General features: G+C 44.1%; 1 protein-coding gene across 1 annotated transcript in view; it reads left to right on the forward strand.

Moving 5' to 3' along the window:
- Positions 1 to 786: 786 nt before the first annotated feature.
- Positions 787 to 25,888, forward strand: part of BICDL1 (BICD family like cargo adaptor 1) — a 69,700-nt gene continuing 44,598 nt past the window's right edge. Inside the window, exons 1-2 of the mRNA XM_024197395.2 lie at positions 787 to 1,203; positions 6,660 to 6,875. Of these exons, the coding sequence (XP_024053163.2) occupies positions 787 to 1,203; positions 6,660 to 6,875 (633 nt within the window). The remainder of the gene's footprint in view (positions 1,204 to 6,659; positions 6,876 to 25,888) is intronic.

Genomic DNA, 25,888 nt, shown 5'->3' on the forward strand with positions numbered 1-25,888 from the left:
TGAAGTGGCAGGTTTAGGCTCAGCCTCATCTCTTCCCCTAGGCACTCCGTAGCTGAAGGCCCCGCAGTGAGACAGCACAGCCCCGGGCACTGCGAGGGGCGCTAGGGGACCCCATCACAGGGCTGTGCTGTTCGTTATGGGCTGGCTGGAGAAGACCTGGCGCACTATATACAGGGTAAGGGCCGAGTCCTCCGGCCCCAGCCCGAGAGCAGCCTGTGCCTGGCGGTTAGTCCAAGGTGGGTTGTCTGGAAGGGGCCCCGCCGCCTGCTGCGTGTGTCCGGGGGCGGGAATGTTCTGGGCAGTGCGGCGAGGCTCGGGGCACGGAGGGGTTAACCAGGGCAGCACCTATGGAGCTACCCGGCTCGGCGAATCAGAGCCCCTCGGAGAACAGGTGTTTGCTGTCGTCAGGGCTCGGGGTTGGCAGGGGGGGGGTGGCCGCGCCGCCGGCTTCCGAGGCTCCCGCCGCCGCTGCTGCAGCGCGATGTTGTGCAGGCGCCGCGGCGGAGATGGGGCGCGGGCAGCGGCGCGGCGGAGCGCGGCCGGCGGCAGCAGCAGCAGCAGCAGCGGGGCGCCCCGCGCGCGCTGAGACAGCCCGGCTCCGGCAGCAGGGCGGCTAAGGCGGCTCCCCGCGTCCTCCCGGGAGGCGGCGCGCGCGGCGCGGGCACGGAGCGCGGGGCAGGCTCCTGGCGCAGCCCAGCGTGCGGGAGGGGAAGGGGCAGAGGCAGCCCCAGCGGCGGGGGCCGGGCTCGCCTGCCCCCGCAGCCTGGAGCGCACGAGGGGCGGGCCATGGCCGCCTACTGCCTGGGCTTGGCGGGCGCCGCTTCAGCACCGGCGGAGCTGGACAGCGCCTGCTGCATGGAGCCGCAGGGGGCCGCGGGAGCAGCAGCCGCCCGGAGCCCCGCCGCCGCCGCGGCCGCCTTAGCTCCGCTCCAGGGCGGCCCGGGGGAGCTGGAGCTGGCGCTGGAGGAGGAGCTGGCGCTCCTGGCCGCCGCCGGGGAGCAACGGCAGCAGCAGCAGCAAGCCGGAGAGCCGGACGCGGGGCCTGCCCCGGCCGGGCAGCAGCCCGAGCTGCTCTCGCTGATCAGGCAGAAGGAGAAGGACTTGGTGCTGGCCGCCCGGCTCGGGAAGGCGCTGCTGGAGAGGAACCAGGACATCCGCCGGCAGTACGAGCGGATGCACCAGGAGCTCACCGATAAGCTGGAGGTGAGGGGCTGGGGGCCGGGGGGAGGAGGAGGACCTGGGCGCTGGACGAGCCGGCCTCAGGATCACTCGCATGCGGGACGAGGCAGGGTAGGCGGCGAGCTGCGCTCCAGGGGCAAGCAGGGGGTGAGCTGGGGTGACTCCAGCCCCACTGACTGTCTAGGGTAGAGGGGGCAGAAGATGCGAGCTTCGGAGCCGCGTGCCGGGTGGGGCGAGAAGCCCTGGTCTCCAGTGACAGTGATGTGGGAGCAAGTGAGAACTTGGTTCTGGAAACCTGGCCTTGAGGGACGCTCTAAGAGGAGGCGGGAGAGGGGAGAAACCTGGGTTCCAGGGATAAGTTGCAGGCCCTGGCTGGTGAAAGGAAGGAGATGCATTGGCCCTCGGGGTGGGAAGTACCCCGGCTCCAAGGACTAGAGAGAGCGAGAGACAGCGGGAGGTCGGAGGAGCAGGGAGACTTGAGCTCCTTTAAAAAGCATGGAGGAGGCCTTTCTTCGCAGCAAGTTTTTGTGTGTCTCAGCTGCTCATTGGCCGGAAGCTGGCAATGCTAAATTCAGGGGCACCGCTAGATTATTGTATTGCAAAGGCACAAGTAAAGAACGTCCTCCCTTTTCCATCTTCACCCAGATTACTTTTTCTTGAAAGGTAACTTTGGGGACTTGTTTGTAGGTTTCAGGCACAAGTCCTTTTTATCTAATTTACTTTGAACGTGTAATGTGCTGTTAGGGTGTATAATATGTATACATATGAACTCTGTACTACAAGGGTTAGTTCTTTCTAAAAGAAGATTTCTATATTGAAACCTAGAGATGCTCTTGCCTTGACCTCCTGTCTTAGGGCTATGGAGGATGGGAGGAAACCATGAAAACCTTTGATTGCCCAAAGATAAAGTATACAACATTGCAAAAATCTGTCTACAGCCCTACCAGAACCTGACATGGGAACTATAGTTAATGGAAATGAAATCATCTGAGGTTAATTTTGTAGTGGTTTTGTATAACCTGTATATAATTGAACACCTAGATAGTCTACTGGAACATATGGAACTGCATGAAGGCATTTCAGTTACAAATTATGCCCACCTGCTGTCTTTAAAACATTTCTCTGGTGTGGTTGGTCATCTAGGAAACAGTAATTCTTTATACAGGTACCTTCCTTTCTCGTGTTTACTGGAGATGAGGCACATGGTTATGATATAGGGAGAACCCAAGACAGACCTGGAAAGGCCTTCAACAAGGCATCAACTGAAAATCCCCCATGCTGATGATAGGAAAAAACCTATTTGGGAAAAAATAATTATGCAATAAAGGGAAAATTAGTCCTCCTTTCAATTTTGTTTACGATGTAGAACTTTGAATAATTTGTACTAATTCAGACTACAACATAATGTGCTTAAAGGTCTGTGAAGTAGGTGCTGACCCTGCATAAGTAGGTAGAACAGTAGGTACATTTTAACTGTGGACACACACACACTTTTTTTTTTTTAAGTCTAGATTCAGGAATACTTCAGAATTGAAACTTAAAGTAGAAGGTACTGTGTACATAATCTTTGTGCCTTAGCAATTGGCTATTATGGATAACTTATGCCAGCAGATAACCTTAATGGTATATGTGTGTGTGAACTGTCTGCTTTGAAAATACCTATAAATAGCTGGGGAAAGCTGTTTGCTAGGAACCCTGTGGATTGAGCTATGTATTGATTTTTAGGTTGAAATGGAGTGATTATAAATGAAAGGGCTTGTGCAGGCAGCTTCTCTTGGACCAATTCTATTACGCAACTCTATAAAGTATTACTATTACACCAGTTCTTTGCTTAGAGATTTACACTAGAAGTTTCTAATTCCACCAGTGAATATTGTTGAAAATCCTAAACCCAGGGAACACCATTTTAGAGCTAGTTTGAACAGTGACAGATCAACATTCTAATTTAAACCATTACCCAACACTGACCCTGTGTGTACACTTCAGCATATTCCTATCTTCCTTGTGGAGTCATATATCTTTACAAATTCAAGAGGATTTGTGAAGTTACTGTAAGTACCAAAGTCCTTTGTTCTGTGAGCTTTTTCATCCTAAAGGGATATCTGTCTTTTTGTTATTAAACCCAATACTTTACTATAGCCAATAACTTTATCTCCATAGTAAAACTTCTCAGTAATTTTACTCTTCTGATAGCAACAGTAGTGAAGGTGACATTTGTTCAAAATGTTGTTTAATTACACTATTTATTACTTTAATGTTCCCCCAAGTACATGTTTTTAATATTTAGCCCTTTTCACTCCCAGTGCATTGTTTAATAGTTAGATTTGCTTTTGTTTTAACCTGAGAGACAGGGTATTTTGAGATAATATCTTGACTATGTCATATCCTGGGACCAACGTGGCTACACAATACTGCAAAAAACATTGATAATCCTGTGTTCATCAAGCTAAAAGTTAGTCTATTGAAAAACTTCCATTCACTTCAATGGGAGCAGGAGCAGACTGGGGGCAGGGAAAGGAAAAGATCTGTGCTTATTTTATCCATTTCCCTATATTGCGTTTTCTCTCTCCCTTTGTAGAATTTATTATTGCTGCTTTTTGAAACTGAGCTGTTAGCTGAATCACCCTAGTTACAGTTTCACCCAGATTTACTGCTGTTAAATAGCAAGTTTCAAGAAACATTTCCTCCTTTCCTCCCAAGTTAACTGTTTAGAGCTAATGCTGAGAATTCAGTGCAGTTTCTCCAGTGTATCCATTTCCCAGCTAACAATGCACTGGTCTGCTCTTCTGGCATCACCAAAACAGCTATAAATCTATATACGCTCTCTCTCTCGATTCTTTGCAGATTCATACGTTTGTTTTTCTCTGAAAACACACACACACAATGCACAATTGGCTCTTTGTTATCTCCAAAAGTGTTCTCTGTGTGTTTGATGGTCTAGTTTACTAAGGTTCTGCATTTGGTACCAAGCACACCTACTTTGACAGACCTCTCAGTGCTGAGTCAGACTATACATTCATTTCCAGATATGGAATCCAGATCTTCTTATAGTTGGGATGTTCTCTGAATCTCATTGTTATCCTCTGCAAGGGGTTAAAACAATTAATTAATGCCTCTGTTCCTGTTCTGTGTCCTTTTTCCAGCATTTTGCAGTGCAGCTTCTCATTGTCAACAAGGCAATCCCCACACTTGCTCCTGTCTTTTTAAGTCAGGACAGACCCAACTCAGTTAATTGGATGAGGAAGCACACTTTCAGAATAGAATGTCTTCTAGAATTCAGTTCTGAGTAGAAATAAATGCTAGAAAAGAAATATCAATTAGAACAGTCTGTTCTTTCACTCCTGTCAGTACTAAATAGCATGGAAATGCACTGGAGATCTCCATCCAACTTACAGGACTCCAGGTTTGGGGAAGGATTGATTATAGGAAGAGTCTGTTATTGAGACAAAAAAAATGTAAAAATGAAAAAAAAAATGACAGAGGCAAACACAAATCTAGTCAGCCCATCTTGGTGGATTCCCCTCTTTTGACTCTGCAGTGGTATCCCACAATACCTTTTATTGTATCTCCTTCACCACACAACTAGGCTAGAGCTAGTAGGTCTTCCTAGTAACTGCATTCCCCGAATCAATATGATTCCCATTTGCTGTACACCTCTTCCATTTATTTAATCTTTTTGTAGTAAATCAGCACAATATTTTAAAATAGTCATTTTGGTCCTGTATATAGGCTTACAGTTTGCTTCTGAATTATGTTCAATATCTTTCTTTATACACCTGAGAATTTTGATTTGCACTACTTATACTCACCATGCTGAGGTTCAGTCTTCTATCCACAACACACACCCCCGTATCCTTCTGAACAGGGCTTAGCAATGAATGAGATATTGAACTATAAAGGAGGATATTTTTGGCTTGATGTGTGGGTATATACATGTATAACTCCCCCTCACCTGCTAAAATTAGAATATATCCCATAGACTGCAGCAACTGTAGCATCGTTAAAATAGTAGGAAACACTTTTCCTCATGAGATTTTTCTAAAATCGAGATGGCAGCCTTCAGAGCAGGGACTGTCTTTCTTTATTCGGTTGTACAGTTCCTGGCACAATGGGGCTGATCCATGACTGAGACTCAGGTGCTAACACGGTACAGATAATTAAAGAATTAAAGACACCAAAGAAGCCACTCCACATATATACCGTGTGATTTTTCTCCCCATAGGTGTATGGACATGAAGGGATGGGGCGATAGTGACCTGTTCACTGTGGGATTGTGTCCTGAGAAAAATGGGGAATTGCTGTCTGTATTAATCCCAGTGGCGTCTTGTCCCATGCTGTCACATTTTCTTGAAAGGAGGACCACATTCAGGAGAGGAGGCATTGGCAACATGGCTTCTGATGGAGCCAGCTTGCCATGTGGGACAAAGGGACCCAGGGAGTAGCAAGAAGAGGCTGTCACTCTTCAGGATACCCAAGATTTCCCCAAGAATCTTGGAGCATCAACAGGAAAGGGCTTCACTCTGTGAACCAGTCTGCAGGCAAGCAAATGTGGCCTCTGTTACCCCAGAAACACTCAGAACTTGAGTTTTCCAAGCAACTTTAGCCCTCCTGGATTTTTCTGCAAAAGGGTATACTATGGAAGGAGTTTGACCTAATTTTCAGCTCTACTTTAGCCGAGCCTCCATTTTTAGACCTTCAGTTAACTGGCCCTGCAAAACGTGCAAATTCTAATAGACTTCTAACTACCTGATTTTTACAAACAATTAATTGTGGATGCAAAATTGTGCCTGCAAATGTAAAGTCAATTTCTGAAAATCTGGTCCTAAATATATGCATAAATATATTAGGTACAGAAGTCACTTCACCAGCCACTGATACATCCCCCTCGCCCCCTTTGGTGTGGAAAACAATAGCTGTTTTACAGCACGCAGTAATACTACATACCCAGTTAGGACAGAAAGAGCCACTTGACAAGAAGCATATTTTACTGCAGGGTGCCTAAAGCACCACAGAACTGGTTTTAAAGATCTCTGATTGTGAGAGCAGAATAAGAATGACAGGATGGTACTAGATTGACCCCCCCAAAAATTGTTTGAGTTGACTCATGTTTGTCTAAATTATTAATTGGTCTGTGTGACCTAAATTTTCTGCTTATTGACATTCAGAGTCTGCTTTGCTGTTTCTTTGTACTCAAAACAAAATTTGGCATTTTTGACTTCCTCCGTTTATCGACAAAGCACATGGACAGATTTATTATTGGAATAGGGAGAGATTTCAGTACCTGTTTCTTGACTCTAATATAGATTTGCAAGTCATATAGAAGTAGCAAATTCTTGTATTGTGTTTGCTGCATGAACGTACAGGGAGGAGCTGATGAAAACATGAGGGATATCTGGGAATGGAGAATCTGGTAGGAACATGCAGCATCCTTTGATTTTTTTTCTGCTTTCATAATCTTTTTCTTTCTTTCTATTACCTAGCATCTAGAGCAAGAGAAACACGAATTAAGGCGACGGTTTGAGAACAGAGAAGGGGAATGGGAAGGAAGGGTATCTGAGTTGGAGAGTGATGTGAAACAGCTACAGGATGAGTTGGAGAAGCAGCAGGTTCATCTTCGTGAAGCAGATCGAGAAAAAACACGAGCCGTCCAGGAATTATCTGAACAGAACCAAAGACTCTTGGATCAGCTCAGCAAGGTGAGGCCTTCTAGCAGGGACAGGGGCAGGGGAGGTGGAAGTCCCTACATCGTTAGTCAATTCTGTCATTCAGAAAAGTCTTGAACTCTTCTGTAATCAACCTTTTACACAAATGAGTGAGACCCTTCCCTTAAAAAAAAAAAAATCTATTCCATGTCTCTGGTCAAACTACATCAGTGCCCCTAACAAGATGTACTGTCCTTAAACTGCACTTCATACCCTGAAAATGGGCTCTTCAAGGTGATCCACAACACAATCACATATTGTTAGTTGTGCAATCAAGGCTGTTTTCTATTTATTTTATGGATATTTTTCATCCAACTTCTCTTTTCCTCTCCAGGAACTTAAATCAGACTTCTAAACAGCTATCAGCTTGAAGTGTCATTAATATTTTACTATATGCGGGGCAAGACTAATCTACTGTCAATTTAATGATGACACCAAAGGCCCAATTCTGCCTCCAGTTATCCAGGTGTGACAGTTATTGAGCTAAATGGTATCTATACTGTTAGAACTGAGGGCAGAATTGGTCATCCCGAGATCATGCACGCACTGAGGCAAATTCTGTCCATGGGTAAACATACAAAACCCTACTAACTTCATTGGGGTTGCATGATTTTTACTAAAGACATAATTTGGCTCACTGCATGAAGGAGGATTGAAAATTGAAAACTAGGATGAGAAATTTTTCTAGATTGAATGCATACCTTCAATAATTTAAAGAAGGATGATTAAGGTTGTCAGGCCCAAAAACTAACCTGTCTTAGAAAATTAAGAATCTGTATCTTTTGTCCTCCTTTATTCCATGGTACTCCCAGAGAACCAATAGAAATCTAATAGTCTGTATGGTAGTACCCTTGCAAGAATGTCTCATGTGAATGTGGTAAATTACTCCAGCATATCAAGCGCAGTACTTGGAGCAGTACAGTGTACTGTGTAGATTCAGGCTAAAGATCCAGAACTGGGGTCAGTAGGGAAGCAGCAGCTCAGAGTGTAGGCTTGGACCAGGATGTCGTTGTCTAGAGCTGATAGGAACACAGTAGTTGGTAAAGGGAAAAATAAGGCCTGAGCCACAGTGCTGGCACCAGGAGAATATCAGTAGCTGGACACAGGGGCTGTGCATTTACTTTGTCTTTTTGTGTATGTAGCTTCTGCAAGGTCTCTGTACGAGAGAAAAGATGAGCTTGTGGTTAAGGCATTGGACTGCAACATGGGAAATTATGGGTTTTATTCCCAGCTCTGCCACAGATTATCTGTGTGGCATTGGGCAAGTCACTTAATCTGTCTGATTTCCCCATCTGTGGTTTTTATTTTTAATTGATATAATAATCCTTCCCTAGCTCCTTGGGTGTAGAGGAGAAATTCATTCATGTTTGTGAAGTACTCTCATATCACACTGATAGGGCTATATAAGTACCCAGTGATCTAGAATCTGCTCTTTGTAGCTCATACACTGACAATTCTGTCAAGGAGAGGTATGAATCCATGGCTGAGATCTTCATCTAGGACTAGGGAGACATTCTGGAGGTTAGGTTTGATATTGCAGGGGGTAGAGGCTTAGGACTTCACATGAGTCAGGCTGTGAACTTAGTCTCTGTCAGCTTCAGGATCACTTTTCCACTGCCATGCTCTTTTCACAGCCAGTCATTAAGACAATTACATAAAGATTGTAGCTTGCAGGCATCAAAACAAGCTGAAAGACAATTCAGGAAAGGGCAAACCTTTTCCTTGGGCTTTGGGCCACACAGGATGATAATTATATAGCATTTATAGCGTAGGAACACCTAGAGGCCTCCACTAAGTCAGGGCCCCATTGCACTGTACAAACATAGCATATGGCAGTTCCTTTCCTAAAGAGTCACAGTGTTCCACCACCATCCAAGTCCTAACTGGTCTTTTTGGTCCTTTAAATCCCTGCTACTTCCAGAGATCTATGCTCGGTGTCCCTCCTTACCCATTTCTACAGAACCTGTGTGTCCCACAAAGACACTGGAAGAGGAGGGGCCACTCATCTCTTTAGAATGTCAGTCTTGGTGCTGAACTTCACATATGCAGTGACAATCAGCCCCCTTCTTAGAGATAAAGAATGTGGATTTATGGGGAGAATGTATTGGGTGAACTTCAGATACTAATAAGCAATGTAGTTTTCAGCATTTCAGTTTGGCACCTGTGCAACAGTTCCTGACATTTAATATACATCTTAGATCATCATCTTTTGTTATAAGTTCTTACTGGGATGAAGCCATGGGAGTCTTGGTAAATTGCAGTTGAAGTGCGAGGATCTAATAGCCTGAAATCAGATTGTTGCTCATCTTATCCAATTTCTGTTTTTTAATCTAAGCCTGATTAGTATATGGATGAGTGACTACCTAAGAATGCTTAGTGTTCTACATTTGTTGTTCCTTTGTAATCTAACTGTGGCTCTTAATGATCCCGTATCTTATTCTGAAGATATATATATGTGATATCTGACCTGGTAGAAGTGCTTTGCAGTGTTATGTGAGTGACCTGGTTTTGATTCCTGTTCATGTTATTTCCTAGGCTTTCAGTGACTATAACAAAAAAACACTAGCCTGCAGGAGCCATAGTGCTATGGGCTCTCATGAGCCAAGCAAGCTTAGATCTGGTCAACTGGAAGACATCCAGTGAAAAAAGATTCTAGGAAGAGGTGTGTCTTTTGCGATCTTGAGCGCAAGTACTATATACAGTCTTACTGCAGGGCTGGTTGTAGGTTTTCACATGCCTTTTTATTCTGTGTGTTTAATAATTTCTTCTTCCAAAAGAGATTCGTATACAAGAATGTTAATGCAACAATAAGGTGGAAGCTTTAATTGCATAATAATCAGGAAATTCAGAGCAAAGTTTTCCACAGCAGCCTTAACTCTGCCCCCTTGAATATTTCTATCCCATTAGGGTCTTTAATTAGAAAATAACAAAATAAAATGTTGCATTGCAATACAAAATGGTACATTTTTATGTGCATCTAAAGATATAGGAATGAAAGATTATATATTTCATTTACTAAATAGCATCTTGTTGCCAAGCATTACGTTACTTTGTATTGCTTTTTATCCTGAGATTTCAACATTAACTGAGGCTTACACTGGCTCTGGAGTAGCTAAAGGACATAGGAAGGATGGTCTTATGGCTAAAACACAGGACTGCACGTCAGAAGATCTGTTCGTAGTTTTGCTGTAGACTTTAGCTCTCTGTACATCAGTTTTCCCGCATCTGTAAAACTAAAGATAATATTTTCTTTCCTCACAGGGGTGATGAGAGGATAAATTAATGTTTGTAAAGTGATTTGAGATATTCAGATGAGAAAGTGGTACAGGTGTGTAAAGTTCTACGAATAACAGTTAATATTATTATATTACGGGCACTTAACCCACCCTTGAAATGTAGCTCCTTGGGGAATGCCGTAGCTGTTTGTAACAAAACAGAGCAACACTACTCAGCAGCTTAAAATGGGAAATGAAAAAGAATATTGTAACCATTTGAAATTCATGGAGAATTTAGGTGGGCAGTATGGAGATCTTAATGAAAGACTATTGTGATACATACATTAAAAAAGTGAAAGTTTAAGGTTTTCACAGCAGCCTTGCCTCTGAATTTCCTGATTTGTGATTAAAATCTCAGTTGTATGTTGGATTAATTCACACATACAAAGTATTATTGTAAAACAGCTGGTACAGGCCCCAACATGAGGTAAAGGAGAATATCTGTTAGGAGTAAAATGTCTGACACATAGTTGATTAGTTCTGATTCTGCCTAAATGCAGGGGAGTGGTATGCATAAATATGACTTAGACTGTTGCTTTTTACAAATGTTATAATGAATTTCTTTCTGTTAGTCTTAAAGGTGCCACAGGACCCTCTGTTGCTTTTTACAGATTCAGACTAACACGGCTACCCCTCTGATTATAACATTTGTTTGTTTAAGTATGAAGTGTAGGAGACAAAGGATGGTCCTGTGGTTAAGGTACAGGCTCATTACATCCAAGTTCAGGTCCACCGCAGGTTCTCTCTGTGATCTTGGGGAAGGTGCTTAATCTATCTCAGTTCCCCATCTGTGAAATGGGGATAATGCTCCCTTTCTCCTACACTTCCTATCTTGTCTATTCAGACTGTAGGCTTTCTGGAGCAGGGACTGTCTCTTCCTATGTGTATCTAAAGCAAACAACACACAGAGACCGTGATCTCTGTTCAGGCCTGTAATTGCTTCTGTAATATAAATAATAATAAAGGACCTTCTACTTAGAATGAGAAAAAGTATTAGCTTCTTCCTCTGTCAGGAAGTGATTGAAGGAATCTTTGTGTTGTTTCGGAAATAGGTTTTACCAGATGGCTTTCCCACATACTTCCTGCTACCAAGCAATGGACTGCTGTAGCCTGTTGCTGTATCTACAGTTTGGATGAGGATGTATCATTCCCAGTTTAGTTAAGCTTCTTTTACAGTACATGGAGTATTAAGAAGTAATTTAACAACATCAAGCTCCAGTAGTTTTTGCAATGAAAATCTGTTCTCTGGGGCAGGAAGAAGCGTGTATTATCTTGTGTTGCTGGAATCACTTTCTCTAAACACTGAAAGCTAAGTCTTAAGTTACCTTGGTTTCCCTCTAGGATAGTTCTTCAGTAGAGTCACTGTAGTTTTTACATTCTGACATTTGCTGCTGACATGGTGTTATAATGAATGAATTATTTCAATCAATCCCTCTAGGGTAGAGAGAAAAAACTTGGGAAAGATCAGCTTCAGGTACAAGTCTCCAGAGGAGGTTTTAGTTACTAGCCACATGCTGTCCTTCCGGTGACTAATCTGTCTCAATTTTTAAATGGGTGTTTCCTCTTCAGATTCTGTATTAAGAGATGGAAGCTTCATAAGAGTGGAAGCAGGGGTGAAAGTAACTTAAAAGTCTTACCGGTATGGGGGCCTGGCTCCAGGCCCCCGAAAGGGGCGGAACCTCTGGCAGAAGGGGCGGGGCTGAGGGGTCAGCCTCCCCCAGACAGTGCTGCCTGGCCCGCGCTGCCCGGGGCTCTGGCTGCGATTTAAAGGGGCCAGGGCTCCGGCCGCTGCCATGGTAGCGACGGCGGCAGCCAGGAGTCCCAGGCCCTTTTAAATTGCGGGGCCCCGGGGCAGTGGCACTGGGAGAGGAGGGGGGCAAAAGGGGCAGCGGTGTTAAAGCGCTGCCATGGCAGCTCTTTATCATTGGCCGTGTACGGGCCCGTACCGGCGGCCACTTCTTACCAGTACACTGTACCAGCCCGTACCAGCCCACTTTCACCTCTGAGTAGAAGTGAAGGTCTCTTCTTGCCCTTTGCCTTCCTTTGCTTGGAGCGAAATGCTTTTATTCCAGAGTTGCAGGCCAGATAATGTTATCCTTTCTCAACCGCTTCTATTGAGTACCTTTTCTGGCTACCCTTGCCCTACTCAGAGCTTCGTGGAGTTTTCTGTTTGCAGTTAGTAAGCTGAAGGGTTTTTTAAATGTTTGTTTCTATTGGTTCTGGCAGTATAGGAACTATACAAGTTTTAGGTAATTCATCTAGGTTCACATATACATATTAAGTTGGCTTTGTGGAGTGCATTTCCAGCTTTGGCATTGTTGCTAATTATTAGGGGAAACAGGTTGGGCCAAATACATCACTGGTGTAACTCCATTAAGTTATAGTGACATTACACCAGGAATGAATTTGATCCATAGTGTTTTAATGACTTATTCTATAAACACATGTTTAATAGAAGCCTCTTAAGTCTTGTGTATGAGGTTGTTTCAGATCACCTGACAGAACATATCTGGAGATGTGGCACCTACCCTCGGTTACTAAGTCAGCTCAGACTAGCACAGCTTTTTGAAAACAGGAGAGCAAACTTCTGTTGCCTCAGCCCTGGAAGGATCTTTCTGTGAATTACCAGTTCTGCATCCTGGGGCTTGCAAGTTAATCATTGATTTGTTTTTTAAAGTACCGTTTTAATTTTGCTGTGTCTAGAATTGTTTTAATGAAGCAGTAATCAGCTGCCTGCTACTGAAGATTTTGTATTGAATCTTCGCACAGGAAGCGCTACAGCAGGGGTGGGCAAACTACGGCTCGGGGGCCACATCCAGCTCTCTAGACGTTTTAATCTGGCCCTCGAGCTGCAAACAGGGAGTGGGGTTGGGGACTTGCCCCGCTCGGCTCCCAGAAGCAGTGGCATGTCGCCACTTCGTCTCCTATGTGTAGAGGCAGCCAATGGACTCCGCATGCTGCCCCCGCCCCAAGCACCGCCCCCGCAGCTCCCATTGGCCGGGAACCGTGGCCAATAGGAGCTGCAGGGGCAGTGCCTGCGGACAGGGCAGCGCACAGAGCAGCCTGGCCACACCTCCGCCTAGAAGCCAGAGGGGGGACATGCTGCTGCTTCTGGGAGCTGATTGAGGTAAGCGTCAGCTAGAGTCTGCACCCCTGACCCCATGCTGCATCCCAATCCCCTGCCCTGATTCCCTCTCCCACCTGCTGAACCCCTCAGTCCAGAGAACCCTCCTGCACCCCCCCAACTCCTCATTTCTGGCCCCACCCCAGAACCTGCACCCCAAGCCAGAACCCTCACCCCCTTCCACACCCCAACCCCCAATTTCGTGAGCATTCATGGCCCGCCATACAATTTCCATACCCAGATGTGGCCCTCGGGCCAAAAAGTTTGCCCACCTCTGATCTACAGGTATACATTGCCTGTAAGTGATGCGAAGTTGGGTTCAGAGGCTGAAGGTCACCTGACCTGAGTCAGTGTATCTTGATAAGTCTTGTTCTGATATACTCCATATGCAATAGGGGACACACTTCTGCCTAGACATGGGGGCGGGGGTAAGATTGCAAAAGTAAAAATATTCATTGTCAAAGGGCCTGATCCAAGGCCACTGAGACTCCCATTGACTTCATTGAGCTTTGGCTCGAGCCCTTTATGAATTGTATGGGACTGTTTAGCTGCCCCACTATTCCCCAATAGCTAAAAATCCCCACATGATTTACAGGACCCTGTTTATTCCATGCACATGGAATTTTCTTCAGAATTCACCATGCCAGGAAAGGCTTCTGATTAACACCATGGCAAAGACTCCAAAATAATAATCCAGCTTCATGCCATATCATGACCAGACTATTGGGACTTTTCTATACTAAAGCTGTAACTGTGGGACATTGCTACAGCTGTGTGTTCTTCCCTGGAAAGCCCTTCCCCAAGCTGATTCAGTGCCGTAGATGAATGCTAAGAAACATTCAAATCATTTGTAAGTGAAAATTGTGCACTTGTCATCTGTCCAGAAAGGCAATGGTGTTCATAGAGAGATGCAGAGAAGTTTTAAGGTTATAAACTGCTTTAATGACACTTTAAGATCACTTTTCAGAGTAGCAGTCATGTTAGTCTGTATCCGCAAAAAGAACAGGAGTACTTGTGGCACCTTAGAGACTAACAAATTTATTTGAGCATAAGCTTTCGTGGGCTACAGCCCACTTCTTCGAATGCATCAAATAAATTTGTTAGTCTAAGGTGCCACAAGTACTCCTGTTCTTTTTAAGATCACCGTAGATCTCTCCCTATTGGTGTGCTTAACAAAGGCTTGCTGCTGGTTACATGGGGGATGGCTTCATTATCTAAACCTCTAGTCTGAAGTATCGAGACTGCTTGCAACCACAAGTTTGAATTCCAGGAGGGTCAGGTTAGCCCTCTGTTTTGAGGTAAATAAATAAATTCAGTAAACTGCATCGGATGAATTTCAGCTCAGACCTTTAAAGTGAGGTCCTGTCTGTTCATTCTGGGCATTCAGGATCCCATGGCCCTTGATGTAAATTTATCGTTTTGTCCTAGTTTTCTTAATCAAAATGTTACTTGCCTCCATATTTGTCAGCGACGAGTGATTTTCCTCTCTCGGAGCCCCCAGGGGCACATCTTTTAACTCCATTGAAATATACTTGGGGAAAGCACTCAATGTCAGAGTGGAGAAATTATTTTGTTAACAAATTTAACAGGGGGTAGGAGGAGCAGTCCTCCCTGGCCTGTGTGCACAGATAGCTACTCCCTTCATCCCAGCTGTGGCTGAATTTCAGGGGTATTGCATGTATGGCTTGAGGTTGGGTGAAGGGTTTCAGTACCTTTCAGCCTATGTAACTATAAGGTGCTATTATTTTCATGATAATCCCTAGGCAGGATAGTAACTAGGCAAATGCTGCACCCTGCCTTGTGGCAAAGGAGAGGGAGATCGGCAGATTTTACAGGATGACATTCTAGGGGAGGATTGTTTAGTGTTTGCTGATTGTAGCAGGTGTGTTTTCCATCCTGGTCCCTCCACTGGGCACCATCGGGGTGGGGGAATGTTGGTGTTTTCCCATCGGATTCCTGCAGCAAGGCTTTACGGGGGTGAGAGGGTACTCGGCTCAGCGTCATCCCAGCTTTTGCCTGGGGATGATCAATCTCACTCTATGCTGTCTATTTGCCATTTCCAGAGCTGCTTAGCAGCCCCGTCACCAGTTGCTAGGCTACTGCATATTACATTGTCCCAGTCTGGTGATGTTGCTATGGTGACAAGGTTGTTATTCCACTTGTGAGTCCGCTGCGGTCAGGCTGCAAGTGCATGGAAGACGCAGTTGTGACGTCTAAGCTGGTCAGTCAGGAACTGTCTGACATCCCTATTAAATGAATAACTGCAGGGAAGTGGCACACCCCCATCTCCTGAATTAGACGTGTGCATGTTGTAGGGCTGCATCTGAAAACAGGTTCTCCTTGATTTGCTTTAGGCTTCCAAAAATTGTCATGGAGATTTACCATCCCAAGATCCAAAGCCCATACCTTATTGTAACAGGTGATGGGGGGAAAAAATTTATTCACCTGTCAAAAATAATTATTTGCTCCAGGCAAGTGGCCAAGTAGAATTTAGCAAGGCTCACCTTACTGAAATACGTTGATAAAGTGGATTTTTCCCCACCCACAACAAAGAAGGTGGTGAATTTCTGTTTATATATAATAAATCTATTAAGCCTGGGATAAGAAGGTGCAAATTCTATCACTTAAGTGAGAGCTGCACCTGGTTATATCAGGCTGAATTTGGTCTCGTATCTCACTTATATACAAGTGCCTTTGCTCCAAGAATCAGTGCTGAGCCAACAAGCCTCACAGCATTCTATATTCCCTATTTTGTAGACTGGGGAAACCAAGGCACAAAATGGTGTCAGTGACTTGCCCCCACTATCACAGCACAACATTTTCAGAACTGGTGATGGACCTAGGACTCCTGATTCCCACTCCCCTGCCTTGAGCACAGCCATTGCCTCTTTTGGGATATGCCCCATCTGAGTGCTAGTTTCCAAAGTAGCAGATATATCACATACATAATTTTTATGGTAGTTCACTGATAAATGGCCATAACTGGAGCTCACTGACCTTTCTTATGCTTTAGATAGTGGTTGGAGAGGCTAAATCTGGATCTGGGCTTAGAGTTTGGGTTTAGTGCTGAAATCTCAGCTGTTTTTATGAGTTTTTGCCCCAAAATGATGGAAGTTGCATAGGATGAGCTGGCTTTCAGATTTCTACCCCCTTGAGACACATCTGGAAAATAGGCCCTTTTGGAATCCGACCTGGTACCAAAATTAAATTGGGTTTTGACCTGAAATAATTTCCTACTGGCCTTCTCATTCCAAACAAATTCAGCAGTTCTAATTTGAATCCGTGTCTAATTTTAATGTTTATAGTGATTGTCTTGTGCAGCATATCAGATGTGGGTAGGAAAGGAAATCTTTAAAATATTATTTTTGCTTATTCACACTTGCAGCTGTGAATCTGCTCCAGCAGATTCTAGAAAACTGTGACAGTGTTGAGTCCACACATTGCAATTCTAGCTGAAACCAGGGCTATTCAAAAAACTCAGCTTTGCCAACATCTCTATGGAAGAGCCTACTTAAAGCATTTGACCTCTTAAAAGAGCCTATATAGAGAGTAAAGACCTTTTAAACGGCTAGTTTAATAAAAAAAGTAATGTTAAAAATAGCTTACTACACAAAAGTTCAAGAGTAGAGTGAGGTCTCCTTTCCATTGGCTTTATTAAATGAGTGCACTTCTAGTGTTCTAGTTACTTATGAAACACGAGAATCGTCTTGCACGAAGACCAAACCTTTAATAAATTGTTTGTATAGAATCATGTTTAGCAATACAGTTTATTTGAAACAGACTCTTATAGGATTAACTGGAGCTTCTTTCAGACCTTTGATACGTGTTCCACAACTATTTAAATATAGAACTGGATTGAGCTCAGTTAGACCAACATATTGGCAACACTAATTGTGGCACAGAAAGACAAGACAGTTGCTGGGCAAGACTGCCAGCGTACACTTGACTGAAAGTGCAAGGCGCTGTCACTTTTGAGTGGTGCAATTTGGGAGTGGGTGGGTTGTGAGGCTAATTTTTCTTTAGGTGTTACTGGTATTGCAATCTGACAGGTTTCTATTGTGCATCTGAGAGACGAACTGCATGCAGAGGAAGATGGGGTGGGAAAGGAGTCTGACACACAGATTTTATAAAACAAAATGAAATGCGTGGGGACACAAGTAACTTGCATGGATAGTGGTGGCTTATGAGTAGAATCTGACAGGGCCAGCTCTAGGTTTTTTGCCGCCCCAAGCAAAAAAAAAAAAAAAAAAAAAAAAAAAGAAAAAAAAAAAAACCACCACACAAACCACAACCTCCGGGAGCGCAACGGCAGAAGCAAAAAAAATAAAAATGGTGGCCGGAATGCCGCCTCTAAACTTGTGCCACCCCAAGCACGTGCTTGGTTTGCTGGTGCCTAGAGCCGGCCCTGAAATCTGAATATAGAAAAGTGAACATTTCAAGCTAATGACAAAACTGACCTTGTGCAATTTCTTCATGATATCAGAGCTCACAACCCAGCCAGTAGCAAATGTTGCAAAGGCAGTTTTGCTCTCCTCCATGTAGAAGTGCTGCTGACATGAGCTTCATGTACTAACTCTGGTGGGAGTTGCATCCAGCCCTCCTTGATGGCTAGGAGGATTGCCATGATGCAAGGTCCAGAGAAGGGGGATGGAAGAGATCAAAACTAGGAGGAGAACCCCCAGTGGGAGCAAAGTTCTAATGCTTTGGTAACTACTCCCTAAAACGCTCCAATTGTCTATCTTAAATGTTTTTCATTTAAACATTTAAGAAAAAACTATGGAATTTTCCATCTTTTGCACAGATCATGATGTATATGAAGAGAAGTCACAAGAAAACTGTTTATACATCTGGTGCAGGAATTTTCTCCACCAATATACAGGCACTTAAAATGTGCCATTCACATCTGAACTTGCCCTTCATATAGCAATTAGTGGATCCATTTGGAAGATCACTAACAGTAGTACTGTAGTTTGCTCTGAAGCAGGTGTTATGAGCCAATCACTGGTTGCCCTTAGCTTCCTAGCCATTACATCATCTTCTTGTCCTGGACATACATCCCTTCCTACCTTATCACTTTCATCCAAGTTCTCTAAAACCTATTCTGGACTCAGCTATTCTGAACATTCAAGCTGCTATGCATTTTTCTCTTGCCCCTCAAAGGCTTATTTTTCCCCAGTATGCCCAAAACCGCCTCAGTTTTCCCCTCCCAAAATGGCTAATTTCAGAGTTAGATTATATTAGCCTGGGGCTGATTGTTAATTAACCTTACCTAACTGATTTGTTTATCCGTAAGCAGACGCAAGACCATGGTCTCTACTCTCATTTACTTTGGTGTGACCTGGCTGAGTTAGTGAGGTTGACGTCAGATTTCAGTGGTGCAATTGAGGGGAGAGTTTGGCCCCATGTGTCAGTCATTTTAGTCAGGGAAAGTTTTCCCAGCATGAATCTCCTTCCAAAATTCATATCCATTTTTGTAGGTTATTAGGGGCAGCCACTTTCAGGAAACTGGTTTTGTTTAGCACCACATTTAGTTTAAGTTGTTTGCCTATTCTTTTCCAAAATGCACCACCACCTAAAATGCACTTCCCTATCTCACAAGATTAATATATTTTAAGGTTGTGAGGTGCTCGGATACTTTGGTAATGGGGGTCATATACTCATTCGATGAGGGCCTTATAAGTACTTGATACATTTTGCCATAGATTAGAATCTTATATAGATCCTAGTGCAACACCAATAAGATGATGCATTGGGAGACCAAGAGGAAATATTGATTTCAAACCATTGTTTAAATTCTCCTCTTGATTTCCTGGATAGATAGATATATAAAAATGCACATAAATTCCTTAACCTATAAACACTAGGAGAAAAGGCTATGGATAAGCCATTTTGAAACTTCAGTTTAGAAAACCTAGTGACCCATCACCCTTCCTGATCAGTGTAGCTTCAAGACAATATTCAAGAATTAATGGAAGAACGCAATACAAAGATGATTTATGCATAGACTGACACCCGTCATTATTGCAGTGGGAAATTACATGGACAACTTGGCCTAGGTTTGTGATTGAGTTAGTAGGAGGATTAAAGAACACAGAAGTTACACATCTTGCTGGATTTTTAACCTACAACTATTAATGACACCCTTGCCTTTAAATAGGAGATATTAGAAAACCAGGCGCATAGCTCCAGGGTACACCTCCAGGCAATCCAGGAGGAAGATTTTTTTTTTTTTTTTAAACCTTTACACCAAAGATATTACGCAGGGTGCAATGAAGAGACAGCCTATAGACTAAGACAGACATCTCTTAATGAAGTCACAAAGAAACTAGTATTTTTATATACAACATGGGCATTGTGATAAGTTCAGTATTCTTTGGACCAGCAGAATCTGTCTAAAAGTGCCCTGAAAAGAAAGGACATTGCAATTGTGCCCTTTTGTTTCATAACATACAATAGGGTCTAAAAGATATTGGGATATTTCTTCAAAACAAGGTTTGTTTTCTTTATTTGAAACTCAGGTCCTTTTACCTTGGAAGATTCTGTGATGAGTGGAGAACTAGTGAAATGACTTCACAAGAATTGTGCATGAAAGACTAGCAATTGAGGATGGCCTTTAGACAAAATTCTGTGTTTTGTGAACATGTAGTTAACTACGACTAACATTTTGGAGAAAGGAGGTCCATTGTCAAAGATACAACCACCTTGTTCCATTAGTCATCTTATGAAAGCTTAACAATAGACTTCATCTGAAATATCAATCTGATCCTTCAGCAAAACCACAGATCGCCAGAGTTGACATTCCAGAAAGTTCCAAGATACAAAAAGAAATCGGGGTAGCGGGGTGGAAACAAAAACAAAAAACAAAAACAAAATATCAGCCCTGTCATAAAGACACCCTTAAAAAAAAAAATTAAACCACACACAACTCTATTCCTTTAAAAGGACATGCGCTTTGGAAATATTTTGTCCAGCCAAGCTGAGAATAAAGTACGCAGGCATAAAGCATCTCTTTCCTGGGATGTAAAAGTGAATGGAAACGCAGGGAAAGGTTCCAAGGCAGATTGTTCCACCAGCTCTTGAGGAATATTATAAGCCCTCTATAGCAGCTTCATTTTGCTTCTGACTCATTTACATGAGGCGACAAGAAAAATGTTCCTAAAATGGCAGTTATTCTAAAAGTTAACAGGTTGAGTCTCTTTAACACAATGTTTATTAAGTAGCTTTCATTGACCTTTTATAAAGGTGCAGAGTGTTACTACATTCACTGCAGTTAATAGTGTCAGTCTGCCTTTGTCTAGAAAAATGTAGATTTCTATTGACTGTTGTACTTCATGGGCTAAGTGTTTGTTCCTTGCTGCCTGCCACACTCTCTTTTGTCTTCTCTTCCCCTTAGCATGGACGGCCAAAAAAATAAACAGTTAGCTAAATGGTTCTGATTTAAATACCAGATTAGCTGTCCTTGGCTTTATAGGTTTGAGATATTAGTTTATGGAGGCTGGTTACTAAAGAAAATGATTGTTGCAGCTGTACCACCTCTCCTTGGGACCTCTTAGGAAGTGGTAAGTGAGATTTAAAAATAAAAAACCCTCAGTACTGAACCACTGTCCCACTATGGCATTAGGGAGCTCTGCGCTGTTCAAGGTCAAGCTTTTTGAGGGAGGCTAGTCCAGTGGTTAGGTCACTAACCTAGGACTTGAGAGACCTGGGTTCAAGTCCTTGCTTTGCCACCAACTTCCTATATGACCATGGGTGAGTCATTTAGTCTTTCTTGCGCCTCTGTTGCCCATTTGTAAAATGGGGATAATAGCACTGCCCTGCCTCAAGGGAGTGTTGAAAGGATAATACATTCAAGATTGTGAGGTGCTCAGATCCTCTGATAATGGGGACATATCTACTTTAAGTAGATCTTTTGGAAGAGATGCAAAACAGATTCTGCCTGCTTGTTGTTTTGAAGCTCCTTCTAGACCCAGTAAGGTCTATTGCTAGACTCTCCATCTGCAACTCTGGCTTCTTTTCCTCATTCTGTTTCAGAGCAAAAAAACTATCCATCTTTAGGGCACTTGTAGCTGAAGCAATGGGTGCCCATAAAGCCTACAGCAGAGATGCTGAGACACATTTTGGCTAAAAGGATGCCCACACACAAAAGGAAAATTATGTTTTTCAACCTTTAAAAGCCAACTCCTAGGCACACCGGTTGAGATTAAATATCTGAAGTTAAAGATTCAAAATAACCTACCTCAAGACCCTTCACTCTTGCCTCCACATTGTGGATCAGATTTTATGGCCCTTCACAAAAGGTGCTGCTTCCAAGGGATGCATTGTTTGTTCAGAATAATGGACATTTATTGGACATGAATTCCAAAGAGGTGAATGGAAAAGGACTCGTTTTATAGGACGTGAAAGAAGAATTGAGGAATAGATGGGAACCCTGCTCAATAGTCAGCCGAGTCCAGTGACACTGGCCAGTGTTTAAACTACTGTGTAAAGCTGACTTTGAGTCTAGCCCCCTTGTTTGAACCCCCTTAAAATGGAAGGAGTGAGGGGGCAGCTGTAGACAGTGGAACTGAGATTAGCAGCTGCTGCTATGAGCCTTCTGAAAAGCTCCTCCTAACCCAAGTACAGAGATAAACCAGCTGATTTACTTTGAAGCCTCCCACAATAGAAGGTGTTATCCAGCCCACCAGCTCATCACTGCTGCTTACTGAGATTAGCAGTGACAGAGAGATTGTGATGGACCAGCTGCTGGTGACACATTCCTCCTACCCGCCACCCCCTTCCAGGAGAGTAATTTGTATCGAGTCTTAAACTCGGGGAATCCCCTCCCTATTTCTTTCCTGCTTTACAATCCATACTCAAGGCCCTCTATCATGGGCTGAGGAAAACAAGTGAATTCTTTGTTGCTCACCAGCATTCCTCCTTAGTCAGCCAGAGAGGTTGCATTTGCCTGACAGGATGCGTTCTTGTCTTGCCGGAGGCTGAAAGCTCTGTCTCCTGGGCACTCCCACCAACTACCAGCCTGGCGACTGGCTCACTTTATAGCCATAGTGAGCTTTGTGCTAGTAGAGACTATTCAAGTCAGGAGAGTGGGTAGCTTAGTTTGACTGGACATACTGGCATGCAAGCCACCCACCCATTATAAAAGTTAACTCCTCCCACATACCTTGGTGGGGGGAAATTGCAAAGTTAGTGCCCAGAGCTGCCCAGCCCACAGGTAGGTGGGAGAAATATAGTAGCCGATAAACTGCTTCCTAGAGAGATTCCAAACCAACATTCATATGCACTCCCCACCCCAAAAAAACCTGCCTTGAAACAGTGGCCACACTTTCTCATAATATATGCAGGTACATATGGTAGATGGATTGAATTAAAATCCATGTCAGTGCTATGCCTGATTTAATTTAGCTGTGTGTATATGTTTACACACACGCACACACACAAACACTCTCTCTCGGTACTATACAAAGAGCAAACAGATGGTCACTGATCTCATGACACTGATGCTTTGTCCCCCGAGCTGCATTACAGTGGATAAGGCAACGAAGGGCAACTTGGAAATGACCGGGATGGTTTCCCCCCAACTAGCTGCTGTTTTACATGGCAGATGAGTGACTTGGACTCAATCTGAAATATATCTTCCAAAATTCACCATGGAGGAGAGACATCTAAGTAAAAGCTGTTCACATAATCTATTTGGGGTATATTTAAACCAGCATCATCAGGCAACTATCCATAAATACCCTTCTCACATCTCATCACACTAAGATTATGCCTCATCTGACAGTTACCATGGACACAAGTGTAATACTAGCAGGGATTAGCCCCAATGAGCCTTATAACCTGGTGTAAATTCCTGCTCTGTGAAATTACTGGAAAAGAAGAGCATTGACCAGGTGTAAGGAGGGGCACATCTCTCTCCCCTTCTGACAGGGCAGGAGGCCATGCCGCCTCGTTGTTTCTCAAGCAGGAAGCAGCTCCCAGCTGGTGAGTCCACCTGGCAATTAACCCAAGTAGCAGTTAATCCCTCTGCCCGATCCCCAATCAGGGCAGTGAGCAGTTAGCGGGCCTGGCCAACAATCAGCCCAGGCCTTAATTAGTCTTTCCACCACAGTCCGGGCAATTCACAGTTTATAGCTCAGGCTAAGTCCAAGCAATACAGCCCAGCAGTTCAGGGTGGGGGAATTAGCTCTCAACTGGGAGCAACAGCAAATGTGCCTGGTGCCCTAGCTCTGGCAGGTGCCGAACCCATTCAGGCCTCCAAGTGGAGAAGTGGCCACTCTCCACTGGTGGGGTGCCCAGGGTAGGGGGACACAGGTCCTCCTACTCCACTGTATCCCAGCCCAGGGCCCTGTTAGTGGCAGGGTAGTTCACCACTAGGTCAGCAGAGGATCCACCCACAACATGCTGGCCAGTTCACAATAATTCCACAGCCAAACCCTATTCAGCATCCCTGGGCTCCTTTCTGCCCTCCCCAGTTTGGGGCACCTGGGTTTCAGGGTCATCCTCAGTTTCTCCGGGGTAAACAGCCAACAGCAGCCCCAGCAGTTCATCAGCATTGCTGGTCTCCAGCAATTCAGGTAACTCCTCTGGTCAGGCAGCTGTCTCCTTCAGCTCCTGGCCCCGGCAGCAAGGAAAGGACATCCTGCTCTTCTGGCAGCCCTCTCTTACTGAGCTAGGAGGCTGGCCTTTTATAGTCCAGCTTCCTGTCCCGCCCCTCTGCTTCCGGCGGGGTGGCCACAGGTGGCCTGGTTCTGCCCACTAGGGGGCGATCTCAGGTTTTTCCCCTTCTGACAAGGTGGGAGGCCGCGTCTCCTCACTACACCAGGTTATGTTAAAAAATGCTGCAGTGAGATTATTACTACCACCAACTCCAAAGCTCTGTAAACTTAATGAAAGAGGGGAAAGCCAGTATTCTGTTTCCAAAAACTAGGGTTTGCACCTGCCCTCCAAGTTATCAGGCTCGAGCTGTGTGGATATACTTAGTGCCTCACAGCTTGACTGGTAAAGGTGTATTTTGAACCAGCACTTTACAAAAGGCTTGTGCTGAAAAGTTGGACTTCAATATCTATATCTCCTTAGTCCCTTGGTGCCAATGGGTATCATGCTGGGAAGTTCCAAATCCCCACAACAAGGGCTTAATGAACGGATGCTGCCCTTCTCCCCACCTCCCCCCTTAACCTGTTAATTTCTGAATACTGTTCAGTCTGGGTTTGGATCACTCCTCGGTAATACGCGCACAGGAGCAGCCTTGACTGATACTATTTGTGTAAAGTCCTTCTGGGACCTTACACCAGTGGAAGATCAGGCATAGCAGAGTTCCACTCCACAACGACCCCTTCCTGATGTGCCCCCTCCTTTTCCTTACACCAAGGAAGGGAGTGGCTGGCACAGAAGATGACGGAACTGCCTCTGCCAGCTTTGCACCAGCAGAGAGTTCCTCTGCCTAGGAGGATTTCTTCATTGGCTGTGACCAGCCAGTTTCAAGGACTCTTTGAGATGCATAATAAGTAGAGCAAAGTGACTTTAGCAGACCAGTGAATTCAGCCAAGAGTCCGCTTTCCACACACCTCTAGTATACATACTGTAGGTTAACATTGCTAAGATATGAAGCTCTTGAATTTTTCTTATTGGAAAAACAGCTTGGTAAGCAAACCAAGAATTAAAATATTATATAGGCACCTCAGCCTTTATTAAATACATAATGTGACAGCAAACATGGCTTGTGGTGCACAAGTATTTGAACTAGTTGTCTCCTCTTCACAATCTATTCCCCTTTTGTTCAGTATTATTTGTGTCTTCATTTGTAATGTTTCAGCTTGGAGATATTCACTATAATTTGACATAACTACAAAGTCTTTGAACAAGGACAAGTGAAAGAATACCTTGGTTTCATCAAAAATACTTTCCCTTGGCAATGTTAAAAGAAGTGTCTTTATAATTTAAGCACCAGTTGAGGAGTTCCTGTGTAGCTTTGTTCGCACATGGGAATTTGATGCTGGATTGACATTGCTGGAAATGGCTAGCCTCTGTTTATCAATAGAACGGGCAGTAGCAGTGCAAGTTTCCCTTCCTCCTCCCCCACTGTTTTACCAACATTCATAAATCCTGACCTGAATGGACCAGCTTTAAGTCTGAGAGTATGTTGTTCAGTTTCTGTAGCCTCATCAGTCTCTCTCTGCTGACATTACCAACAATGTTGGACAATTTATGGTAGAAACATCTGAACACTTGGCCACTGGGTACTGGACTGAAACCACCAAACTAATTTCATATAGGGCATCAAACAGCTAGACAACAATAACTCTATATTATTGGTGACCATTTGACCTGACCTAGAAGTGAGAGGCTCTTTAAACCATTGTCTGTTGCTGCTATTTGGCACTTCGTGTTCTAAACCATTTAAAAATAATGGAACAAAGTGACTTTCCAATACTATGTCCCATATTGAAGAAGCACATTTCTGGGACATCCCTCAAGATAACTGTGGAGTGCTCAACTCCACCAGATAGACATCTCTTCCTACGTGGCATTTGTGTCTTTGTTCTCCTTTTCTGGACATACACCTCTACCCCGATATAATGCTGTCCTCAGGAGCCAAAAAATCTTACCAC

Source organism: Terrapene carolina, unplaced genomic scaffold (genome assembly GCF_002925995.2).
Source record: "Terrapene carolina triunguis isolate 2854851 unplaced genomic scaffold, T_m_triunguis-2.0 Scaffold951, whole genome shotgun sequence".
Taxonomy (NCBI): domain Eukaryota; kingdom Metazoa; phylum Chordata; order Testudines; family Emydidae; genus Terrapene; species Terrapene triunguis.